Source organism: Gymnoscopelus microlampas (assembly GCF_963454915.1).
Source record: "Gymnoscopelus microlampas genome assembly, chromosome: 14".
Classification (NCBI taxonomy): Eukaryota; Metazoa; Chordata; class Actinopteri; order Myctophiformes; family Myctophidae; genus Gymnoscopelus; species Gymnoscopelus microlampas.
In genome coordinates, this window is record NC_139951.1 from 3,276,641 (window position 1) to 3,289,424 (window position 12,784).

The window sequence follows — 12,784 nt, forward strand, 5'->3', positions numbered from 1 at the left end:
GATGCATGCAACTTTGGTCTCCTCTTTCAGGACCTTAACAAGGCTTGCCTTGGTACCTGTTCTCATCCTGCCATCTTCCTGGAAGAGGGAAGGGGGAAGTCACTGCACTCGTGGTTGCGTATAAAGTCAACAAGGTTGAGTTCTCCACCACTGGCTATGATTTGGGTCATGCGCAGGAGGCCAGTAATTTCATTGCTCTTGCCAGGTGCTGAGGTTTTCCCCTTAGATGTTTTAGATTTTGTGTTTTGAGTGTAGAAAGTGTTAAGCTTCATTATGCTTGTCTTCTTCTGTTCACTGGACAGTGACTCACACAGTGCCTTCAGACCCAGTTCTTTCACACTCATCAAGTCGTCCTTGACTGTGGAATCAGCACACTGTCCTGTAGATATGTTGATCATGGATGATGTGCTCACTGTAAATGGGTTAGTCTCCACTGCTGCCTTGACTACCATCTCTGCATCCCGGATTACACGACTCTGACCAGACTCATGGTGTGGGTCTGCCATATTGACAACATATAAATTAAAGCTCAAACTGACCAAATGTGTTCATATTACTTAAAAAGCAGACTTTTTGCCATAACAGTCAGCTGTCACTGTAAAAGTCATAGTAAAACTCATTTTCGCGTGGCGTGGAAATATGCAAATGAAAGGTCCAGACACACCCAATCATAAATATAAGTATTCCATTGAGTTTCTCATGCTCTGAAACCATGAAATAGACACCAAGTTTTTATTTCTAGCCCATCTGGTTCAAAAGTTATTGCCAAAGCTATTCTCTGATAATATTGAGGCGGCCATATTGGATTTCCAGCAGCAAGGTGACCGGGTTGTCCATATTGTGATCCTACTGGGTCATAGATATTATTTCTGGTGGCCAACCTTTTATGAAAGGGCAAATGCAGCATACCCCCCTTTGCCCCCTGGATATAAGTTTTTACTCTACTCTACTTACTCTACTTGAATTTCGGAGTCAAAACGAGGTCTTACAATTAAAATTGTGTCAGATTTGGAATCCTCATGGTTGACTTGTATGGAAAAGTGCCTTCATACATGATTCTAGGTCATTCAGATCAAAAGTAAATTTTTAGAGATGGCGCCGGGCGCCATTTTGAATTTGGCTGTCTAGCAAAAAATGCCGGGATTTTTTGGAGGGACCTGGGGGCTAAATCTTTTCTAAAGGGTCCATAGAGGTCAAATCAATCGTCAAAACATACTTGCCAGAGGATGGTCACAGAACCTCACTTTTAGACCCTACTACATGCGGTGTCTTAGGGGGACATTTTAAAATGTTCATATCATATGAACATTTTAAAATGTAAAATTACGGAAGTTCATATGAATCATATGAACTTCCGTAATTTGACATAAATGTAAGATAAAGTAACAATGTAATTCAGGGGTGCTGTGGATCAATACGTTATTTACAGCAGTGGTTCTCAACCTGTGGGTCGGGACCCCCAGGGGGGTTGCCACATGATTTTTGGGGGGGTCCCCAGATGACAGTGAAAGTTTAAAAAAAAAAATGCGTACAGTACCTAAAAAAACAAAAAATGACCAGAAAGAGGCAAACATTGTGAAAATAGCTGATCTACAAGCTCACAACCCCTCGCGTTGCGAGGCGTTGTGAGCTTGTAGATCAGCTATTTTCACAATGTTTATCTGTGGAACATAGTCAAATTAAACGTAATGCCTCAACGCCTACAATTCCAAGTGCTTGTCTGGGTGGGGGGTCCCCAATTCAAATATGATTCTTTTTGGGGGTCGCAGCCTGAAAAGGTTGAGAACCACTGATTGACAGGGTTAGGGCTTAGAGAATAGTTTTTGTTGAGAAACACTGGAATAGTGTTTAGACAGTACAGTCCCTGTTACACCTCAGAACTTTGAGGAATACAGTATTTAATGCACAGTTGAAGTAATCAATGCATAATGCATTAGTACATATATCAAAATACTCTATGTATAAGAAGAATCACTAAAAATAGGTCTGTGCCATAGTACTTAACCCCTTCCTTTCCTTCCCAGTATGCGTACACAGAGGAGTACGAGCAGCACAGGGGCAAAGGAAGCTTCCCTGCTCATATCACACCTGGATACAAAGTGAACAAGAAGGCCACCGAGCTGGCTAGTGATGTGAGTGCATATGTGTCGCATCGTAGTGTGTTTTGAGCTTGCAGAGCAGCTATTTTCACTATTTTAGAATTATTTTGACATTTTCAGAAAATGTTTCGATTTTTTTGTGTGTGTGGCATTCTTTTTATTTCAGTACATCGATGCATTGATATTAAAAATAAAATATACTTTGTAATTTCTACTTTTGAATACTTCTTTCTTCAAAAGTATTTTAACCCATTGAGACCTGGAACGCATCTGTGTCACCTTAGATTTCTTGGGCTATTCAAAAATAGCAGATATACAAGCTCATAGCGTGGCACAGAGTGCCGCACTATGAGCTTGTAGATCTGCTATTTTTGAAAAATTGTTAGGATTTAGAAAAGAAAGATTTTTAAGAATCACCTCAGGTCTTAATGGGTTAAAAGCTAGTAGAAATAAAAAGCAACTTTCACGTATACAGTATAGCTGAATATGTAACTTTCACGTATTTTGACCAGGAGTACTGGGACTGAGTACTTTGTTTGTCATCCCATCAGGTGAAGTACCGCCAGATGTATGAACAGGAGATGAAGGGAAAGGTCTGTGCTGAGGCGGGTGTGGCCGAGGCAGCTCAGGCCAAAGGGAATGCAGAGCTGTACAGCCAGGTAAGCTGTTAAACCCAGAGAGCATACAGTATCTGTTTGATAAACCATGAAGCACTTGAGGCTCATTGTCAGCTCAGCTCAGCCTATTTTTCAACCACTGTGAAACCTGAGATTTGATTCTTGATTTTTGTGTAATTGCTTCTTAAAATATAAAACAATCGTGCTTTTGGATAAAGGTCAGTGGTAATGTCAAGTACTGTATACCATGATTCATAATCAATGGACTAAACCATTGGTTCTCAAAGTGGGGTCCGGGGACCCCCAGGGGTACTTGAGGGTGTTCCAGGGGGTACCCAGAAAAAATTGTAAATATAGCATCAGAATAATTATGACCTTTTATACTTTGGCTATTCAAAAATAGCAGATATACAAGCTCATAGCGCGGCACCGAGTGCGGCGCTATGAGCTTGTAGATCTGCTATTTTTGAAAAATCTTGAACATTTGTGCAAATCTTTGAATATATATTTTTTAAAGCTTACATTTGTAACTCAAATCTTTGCCTCTGGGGGTCCCTGGAACAAAATATTTTTAGATGGGGGTCCGCGGCCAAATACATATCATTTTGGGGGTCCTTGACATGAAAAAGTTTGAGAACCACTGGACGAAACACGCCAGACTGCCAGTATATACAGATGTTCCGATTGTATTGTTTTCCCTCCCGATTCTTGAATTTGTGTGTTGGTCACTACTGCGTACCGATCTGTTCAGAAAATCAATATATTACAGCTGTATACTACTAACCCTCTATGGATGACTCGATATGGTAGGTATGATTGTTGTCTGTCCGGTATATATGCTCCTTTAATCTTCCACTGAAATAGAATAGGCCTACATGAACCACTTAAACCCCTTGTACCGGGGGCCCCCCAGAGCTCTATACTTGGTCCTCTCCTTTTTTCCCTCTAATCTCTCTGACAAAAGTAGTAAATCAAACATTCAGAAAAAATTGCAGATCTACAAGCTCACAACACGTTGTGAGCTTGTAGACTACCGTCACTGCAGGCCGTTCGCTTGTAACTACATTTTTTTCTTCTAAATCCTAACAGTTTTTTGAAAAAACATATGTTGCTATAATATCAGTGGTTCTCAAACTGGTTTTGAAATAGCCAAAGAAATCTAAAAATGACACACAGATGAGTTCCCGGTCTTAATGGGTTAAATGACGGAGATGTTGGAAGTGCAAGCTCACCCTACAACTAAAACCGAAGAAGACTGTGGTTAAATGTCGTCACCTTGTCGTCAACTAATGGTTTTAGTCAAATAAAAAAATGATCCAAAACAAAACTATATGATATTTCTTAATCATTTCACTCAAACGTTTATAACAAATTATGACTATTAAAATAAAAATAACACTGTCTGTCAGTTATGTAACATAAGAGATTTAAATAGGTTTAAATAGGATTAAACCTGACTTAGGCCCCAAAAAATGCCTACTTTGACCTAAGTTGCCATTATGCCATTATACTAAAAGGGTAGGGAACAGCATGATCCTTTTCAATTAGGAGATAGGCGATCTTACCAGAGGTGGCCAGTGTCATGAGGAGCTGACTTAGGCAAAAATATCATTTTCCTCAAAAAATGACTTAGGCCATTGGTTTAGTAAGGTGATGATGTGTTATTATATTAGTTGAGAGTGTCCTGGTGTTTTACAGATCGCCTACACAGAAGGGTACGAGCAGCAGAGAGGCAAGGGCAGTTTCCCCGCCATGATCACCCCTGGATACCTGCTGGCCAAGAAGGCCCAGGCCCACGCCAGCGGTGTGAGTATCAGCATGACCTTTTGACCTTTTGTCAAACACTTTGTTTCTGACAATGAAAGAGATTGGAAGAACCAAGATGCAAATGATCAGAATTTATTGGCATATAGGTAGACATCAAACGTACTACTTCTAACTAAGATATTATCTAAGTAACGTAATCTAAGGACAAACAGACAGGATCTACATAATGTACGTAATGTTTTATTAATTTCTTTAATAATTTGTTCATTGGATTTTGACAGTTGCATTTCTTGCATACATATCAACAACATATAACATTGCATTGCCTCATATATAGCCCAATCAAGAAAAACGTTACTTAACAAGTTAGTTAATGTACGTACATTTGTGATCAAGTAACATAGAGATTTCCAAAAATATTTCTATCAATTAATTTAAGCCTAGAATCAAGCCATCCAGGATCCTGGTGAATCATAACCATAAAAGATTTAATTCTGTGAGAAAAAAAAAACTTTGAATATTTAATTATATGATATACTAATAAATACCGATTTGTTTTGCGGTTTTCAAATTAGTTATTTCACAGAATCAAATGTTTTATGGTCATGAATCACCAGGATCGTGGATGGCTTGATTCTAGGCTTAAAATAATTGACAGAAATATTTTTGGAAAACTCCATGGGAAAAATGAATGGGGTCTGGAACAATGGAACCAGAAAATGGCCGCCACGGCTATGCCTTATAAGGAGTCTCTTTGTGGTGTTGTTTTTTTGGCAAGGAAGCGCCTACATATAGGCACATAAGAAATTGTGTTGATGTTCCTCTAGTATCTTTCAGTCTTCGTTACTGTTCTATTGTGTATGGTCATTTTGGAAGCCTCGCACTCCCCACCCGACGTGAACCTTTTGTCTCAGACCTCTTTCTTTCCTGACCCCTTAACCCCTCCCCTACCAGCTGACATATAAAAAGGACCTGACGAAGATGAAGGGGACGTCACACTTCCACAGCATGACCGCGGAGGACAACCTGGCCCTGATGAACGCCCGCAAAGTCAACAAGATGGTCAGCGGGGTGAGTGATGTGCGGGCGTCATTCCAGGACACTGTGACAGGGGGGGGGGGGTCAAGGCCACGAGCCATTGGCCATAAGAACGCACGTTATCTTCTTTAACTTCACCTTCAACTTCGACTTCATTTGTCACGTCACAGGTTTGTGGGAGAATGAGAGAGTTGGTGAGATTGTTTTCCGTTCGGGCTACCCACGAATCGCAGTGACATCGATAGCAATAACAGTAAAGAAAAAAAAAAGAATATCAAAACAACATAGTACAGGTGTGTACTCCAAAAACGTATACAATAAAAATACAATAGCGTAAGATAAAGGCAGAGTAGGCTATGTAGTATGTTGTTTTCCTTTCTTTTTATGTATTTATTTTTTCCATTCCAACCTTATTTAAACAGGGGCCGCCTGACCCAAAGCAAACATCCTCCTAAATGACGTGATTGTGCCTTGTGTGCTACATTACAATAATAATAATAATAAATGTAATAATAATAATAATAATAAGAGCTTTTAATTATACTCAAAGACACATTCAATCCCAAGGATTAAAAAAACAAAGCAGAACAACTGTAGGCTACTCTGAAATAGACAAATAGACACCTTTGTCATCCTTCATGTCACCATTCTGAGTCATTTCACACTTGTCATGCGCTATATATATATACATTACGTTAAAAAAACAACAGCACTTCCATGACCCTGTCCCAAAATATGCACATGCGTTGCGTGTGTGTGCCTGTGTGTGTGCGCGCGTGTGTGTGTGTGTGTGTGTGTGTGTGTGTGTGTGTGTGTGTGTGTGTGTGTGTGTGTGTGTGTGTGTGTGTGTGTGTGTGTGTGTGTGTGTGTGTGTGTGTGTGTGTGTGTCTTGGTGATTGACTGTAAGAAACACAGAGATGGCGGTATGGTTTTCAGACAGGCTGCATGTATGACATGCCTGTGTGGTGAGCGTGGAGCTTATCTTAAGGTCACAGGACATCCCATCATGCTAACGTCCTGTGACCACAGATAGGGGCGTCATTTGGGGCAATTCTCCTTTATCCTTTGTGCAGATTAATCTGATTTTAGAGTGCATCTTAAAGGGGACTTTTGCCCCAAAGTTGTCTTACCTTTTTTATGATGTTATGATATCCTCGGATGTAGAAAAATGTCATAACTCGATCCCGGGTCCGCCACAGCTAAAAACGCACGGCAGTAGGCCTTGCGTTAGATCGCATGTTTTGATAGCTTTTTTTCCTCCAATTCATTTCAATCTCGAGATTTCAATCTCATCTAGCGAGACTTCCGGTGGGGCGCATTCAAATTCACTTCGCATAGTGTTCTGTCACTATGAACATCAGATGTCGCCAAAAAGAAAAACAAAAAAAACTATCAAAATATGCGATCTAGCATAAGGCCTATTGGCGCATGTTTTCACCTGTGACGGACCCCGGATGGATTTTTCTACTGTACCATTCAACCTAGGATATCATAATATCATAGAAAAGGTAAGAAAACCGTGGGGCAAAATTCCCCTTTAATCCACGCCCGTTCATCTACATGTGACACGTGACACAGATGTGTTTTCTAGTCTGCAACCATTAGCCACATGGGCGTGTCATTATAGGCAAACATTTGTGAAAATAGGCTATTTACAAACTCACAAAGCGATGTGTCGTGGGCTTGCGGATCGGCTACTTTTGCTATTGTTGAAACAGGGCTTAAGTGGTACATTTTTCGCCACCTCAAACATTTTTTTTTTTCTGAAGTGACGCCTCTAGAGGTGTCATTTCAGGAAAGAAAAGTGACACAGAGGAATACAATGCACACACTCTTCAGCATCTATTCTGAAACACACAGACGCACCGTCTGCCTGTTACATGACAGAAAGGTCAAAGGGTTCAATCCCCTCAAGAGCCACTGTGTGCATCCATCATCAGAGCCTGTGTCTGTGTGTCCTTGAGCAAGGCAATGAGTCAACTCTGCAGCATAAGGAGCTCAATTACCGAGATGTAAACATGTATATTTTAGTCGTTTCTCAGACTAGAAGGCACGCTGAAAATAATTCTTGTTGTTGTTAATGCTCCTCATTGTTCAAAGGGTGGTGCGCGTCTCCCTGTGTGTGATCCTTTACAAAGGCAGAGAGACTGAGAGAAGACAAAATCAACGCAAAGGAAGTCAGGGTTAAAGAAAGTCCGTACACATTGGGAGAGTTTATTCCCTGCGATAAATTCACATTTAAACTGCTGTTTGTGTTATAATATGTTATAATATGCACACACCATGCACTTATAATTTAAAAGGTGATTAACCGACTTAATTATTTCTCCGAAACGATAAAAGCATCAACCTGTATGAGTGAGGCATCACCAAGATAAAAGTTGAATGTTATCGTATCAGTTGATGCCTCATACAAGGTGTATGGTTTTATTCGGGGTGAAAAAATCGACCTCGTTCTGAAAACTGTTGTGTCGCTTTATTACTACGTTCTGTGTGGATGTAAGTCATGGCACAAAGAGCAGTTTGAAAAAATATATTTTGATTTAATCGCACAGGGCAAAAAACGTCCATTGTGTAAGAACATTTATTCACCACCCGATATGGTACGAAGTGATCTACGACGTGATCTTGTCAGAAAAGCAACGCTATTGTGCGATGGAGTATAAATTAAGCTTTAAGCCCACAGATGCGTTTGTGACATTTTTAAGTGTGTTTGCACATACTCTAGCTTGAGTCAACATCATCATGGATGATGTACTGTAATTGATACAGCCAGGAGCTCCAGACAGGACGGTCATATTTAGACCTTCACCTTGGCCTCCATCCAGCCTTGAACCCTCTGCTCTCTCTTGCATCATATGACCATGAAGGTCTCATCTGAGCAACCACTGTGTTGAAAGCATTACCTTTTCATTTAGGGATGCGAAACATCCTGCATATACAGGAACATAATACAAGTAAAAAACACAAATAACACTTGGTACTTTTTTACACATAAAATAACTTAAGCTTTCTTATCAACTTTTGTAAATGTCTAACCAATTATGTCCTCAATCCAAAAACTGAAAATGGTGGATCAGATACAACAACAAAAAAAGGAGTTTTTTTTGGGGGAGTTTAAAACCGATTTCCTTGAATGTATGTTGTGGTTTTTTTCATCAGGTGGAGTATAAGAAGGACATGGAGAACACTAAGGGTCACAGCATCAATTTCTGTGAGACGCCTCAGTTCATGAACGCTAAGAAGTTCACCAGTGATGTGAGGAACGCACGTGCACACACACACACACACACACACACACACACACACACACACACACACACACACACACACACACACACACGCACACACACACACGCACACGCACACGCACACACACACAAACTATTGTGCAACTTTTCTATTGTAATTCTTGTCAATTAATCTATTTTTTATAGAACAAGTACAAGGAGAAGGCGAACCAGATGAAAACCCACTATGAAGACTCAGGTCTGGACAAGAAGACGGTGCACGCCATGAAAGTTAGGAAGCTTGCAAGTGATGTAAGCCACACCTCCAAATAGCGTGACATTAAAGAAACACGGAATTTGTATTTGAACAACTACCCATCCAACAGCTGAGCAACGTGCTTCCCAAAACTCTCAGCATTCTTTTTAAAAGCATAAAGTGACATTTTGAATTGGTATCCATTTTTTTTTATTGATTATCCTTCACGATCATTGTGACACTAAGACACTAATTCCGTAAAATCACCTTGGCGCACGTGCCGTGTGGCTTTTTCAGATCTCTTACAAGCAGGGCTACGAGCAGGAGAAGACGGAGCACGGTGAATACAGCTACCCAGCAACCATGACCCAAGGCTACAAGAGCCAGAGGAAACTGGACCAGCTGAAAGACGTAAGTCTTCACCCATCATCAGCTCAACGTTATTTTGATTTCTTAAAAAAAAAAACGTCCAGCTGGGATTCGAACCGGGGACTCGCAGTCAGATTGTGGCCCTTGTGGTGTCTATCAGTGTTATTGATAATGTTTCCTAAATCGTTGATTCTTTCGTTGTGTTTTGTCACTGCAGAAGAACTACAGGCAACACGTTGACCAGGTCAAGTACAACAAAGTTACAGATACACCTGATATCATCCAGGCCAAGAAGAACGCTGCGCTGGTCAGCAATGTAAGTACACTACAACACATTGTAAGTACAGTACAGTACAATACAACATATTTTAAATAGGATGGTAGCTGATCGCGTGAAGTGGTTGTCCAGAACCACCGATCCGCCCGACTTCACGCTGGGTACCGCACTCCCTCGAGTCCTCAATTTAAAGAGCAGGGGTCTGATGTGGTTGTGTTTTCCCCCTCAGCTAAATTACAAAGCAGACTATGAGAAGACCAAGCATCAGTACACCTTTCAGGACCGGTCCCAGATCAAAAATGCCAAGGCCAACGCCGCTCTGTGCAGCGATGTAAGTCGACCACACACACACACATGCTTGTTTTTCAAGTTTTTATGCTTGTTTATAAAAAAATAAAAAAAATAAGCTAACTTACAGTACAGCACTAATGCACTATACCAGCGGTTTTCAACCAGTGGTCCGGGGACCACCAGTGGTCCTTGAGGGAGTACCAGGGGGTCCCCAGCAAAATGAGTTAACATAGCGTCACAATCATTTTTAGCCGCTTAGCTTTGGCTATTCATAAATAGCAGATCTACAAGCTCATAGCGCGGCACCGAGTGCCGCGCTATGAGCTTGTAGATCTGCTATTTTTGAAAAACCTTGAAAAAGTGTGCATATCTTTGAATATTTATGTTTTTTAAAGCGAAAATTAACTGATATCTTTGCTTCTGGGGGTCCCTGGCACAAAAAAATATCAAATGGGGGTCCGTGGCCAAATGTATATCAATTTAGGGGTCCTTGGCATGAAAAAGGTTGAAAACCACTGCTGCACTATACAGTACAGTATACAGTATATCGACGCTGTCATGCAAAAACCTTGCACAGTATCTCCATATCTTAATTTGTATGTATTTTTTTCGTAAATGAATGCCCTACTTCGTCGTACAAGAGTGTCGCACAACAGTAACGGATATAGCCGATCTACAAGCTAACAAAGCTTTGCATCAGCTGTTTTCAATGTTTTCGATATATCGATCTGTGCGTGGGTTTTGTAAATATTTAACAAAAGTATTGACAAGAGCTTTTGACTAAATAATAGGCTCTATGCACAGTAGCCATATTATCACTTCCTTCACAGGTGTTGCCAATGATACTAATGAAGGCTCTGTTCCATTTAGTGTAGCACAGTGGTTTCCACGACCCCCATAACTCTGAGAGTGTACAAATGGAACCAAATGGACCCGTAAGGGTCCATTTGGTTCACACCTTACACACCTGTAAGGGGCCATTTGGAAGCCCATGAGGGTCCCTGGACCCCAACTGTAGACCCACTGGTATAGCAGAGTGTTTCCACTGGGCCAACATGCACAATATCAGCACCCTGACTCTGTTTGACCAGAATGGAACAGAGCCTTCATTAGTATCATTGTTAACACCTGTGAATGTCTTCATAATATGGCTGCTGTGAATAGAGCCTATTACACTGCATCCATTGGAACACAGACTCTTTTTTTCCATTATACCTGAAAAGTAACGGCTTTGGACGTACCAGGTTTCTATCCAACAGCGACACTATTTCAGTACAGGACTGTACAGCACTATACAGCAGTTGTTCTCAACCTGTGGGTTAGGTGAAGTGAAGTGACCATTTAAGAACTTTTAAGACCATTTAATACCTTAAAAAAAAGAAAAGAAAAAAGTTAATTACTGCATCAATTGTAATCAACAAACTATACTATAAAAACTGGTCAAACATTTGCCGAATTGTCAAATAATATAAGAAAGAGGCAAAAAAAATGCGCTGATCTATAAGCTCACAACGCCTCGCAACACAAGGCGTTGTGAGCTTGTAGATCTTCTCAATTTTCACAATATGTATCTGTGGAACAAAACTAAATGTAGTGCCTCAACTCTTGCTCTTAAGTTAAGTTAAGTCTCTTTAAGTTCTTGAATATGATTATTTTGGGGGGTCCCCAGTTAAAAAAAATATTATTTTGGGGGGTCCGCAGTTAAAAAAAATATTATTTTGGGGGGTCCCCAGTTAAAAAATGATTATTTTGGGGGGTCCCCAGTTTAAAAAAATATTATTTTGGGGGGTTCCCAGTTCAAATGTGATTATTTTGGGGGGTTCCCAGTTCAAATATGATTATTTTGGGTGTCTCAGCCTGAAAAGGTTGAGAACCACTGCTACACAGTACAGTACAGTACAGTACATAGAGTGGTGTTTGAGCGTCACAGGTCTGTGGTGTCGTTCTCTGCAGATCAAATACAAGGAGGAATGGGAGAAGACCAAGTCCAGGGCGTGTGACATCGGTGCGGACACGCTCACAGTCAAGGCAGCCAAAGCATCTCGAGACCTCGCCAGCGACGTAAGCTGCCCTTTACTACCTCTTATTATAAGGGTGCTTGGTGGCACTCGGGTGGTGCAGGGGTAACGTTCCTGCAGATCCAACACAATTGACCGCGTTTGCTATGTTTTACCCGTTTTTTAAAGGATCACTGACGCACAGAGACAGCTTTTTCAGAGCGCATTTGTCGCTTGCAGAAAGCAGCACTATAGACAGGGAAACATTGTCATATATAAAATCAGATCAACATTATTCACATAGCCTAACTTACTGTTTCTCAAACAGTGGGTCGGGGCCCATTTGTGGGTCTCGGACCAATTTCTATTTCAGATCTATGAGATAAAGTTTTGTACGATGTCATGTGATTTCTGGTGTGTGTGTGTTTCAGATTAAGTACAAAGAGTCGTTCAGGAAGGACAAAGCTTCTGCTGTGTGCGCCAACGTGAGCGACTCCAAGACACTGCACTGTCTAGCACTGCACAAGATGAGCAGCGATGTAAGGATTCACTTCATTACAATATGAGTCAAGACATTACTACAATATGAGTCAATACATTATTACAATAGGATTCAATACATTACAATATCAGTCAAGACATTACTACAATATGAGTCAATACATTATTACAATAGGATTCAATACATTACAATATGATTCACAACATTACAGCGATATGATTCAATACATTACAACAACTGTTTGTTCAGTAATAGGGATCACCTGTCTCTCCAGCTCTTTAATTAAGTGAAAATACATTTTCAGGGTCAGGATATTTTGAGCAAAGCCTTTATAGGCAGAA

The 12,784-nt window shown here is 40.7% G+C and overlaps 1 protein-coding gene across 3 annotated transcripts in view; it reads left to right on the forward strand.

Annotated features, from left to right (window-relative positions):
* The window catches only part of nrap (nebulin-related anchoring protein), a 78,200-nt gene that overhangs the window by 22,615 nt on the left and 42,801 nt on the right, over positions 1-12,784 (forward strand). For all 3 annotated transcript variants that reach the window (XR_014602221.1, XR_014602222.1, XM_084077976.1), the window contains 11 exons: positions 2,025-2,132; positions 2,651-2,758; positions 4,415-4,522; positions 5,438-5,554; positions 8,684-8,779; positions 8,959-9,063; positions 9,305-9,418; positions 9,594-9,692; positions 9,883-9,984; positions 11,898-12,005; positions 12,373-12,480. Coding sequence is in view for 1 of the 3 variants with exons in the window: in XM_084077976.1 (XP_083934102.1) it covers positions 2,025-2,132; positions 2,651-2,758; positions 4,415-4,522; positions 5,438-5,554; positions 8,684-8,779; positions 8,959-9,063; positions 9,305-9,418; positions 9,594-9,692; positions 9,883-9,984; positions 11,898-12,005; positions 12,373-12,480 (1,173 nt within the window). In the remaining 2 variants the exon portion in view is untranslated. The remainder of the gene's footprint in view (positions 1-2,024; positions 2,133-2,650; positions 2,759-4,414; positions 4,523-5,437; positions 5,555-8,683; positions 8,780-8,958; positions 9,064-9,304; positions 9,419-9,593; positions 9,693-9,882; positions 9,985-11,897; positions 12,006-12,372; positions 12,481-12,784) is intronic.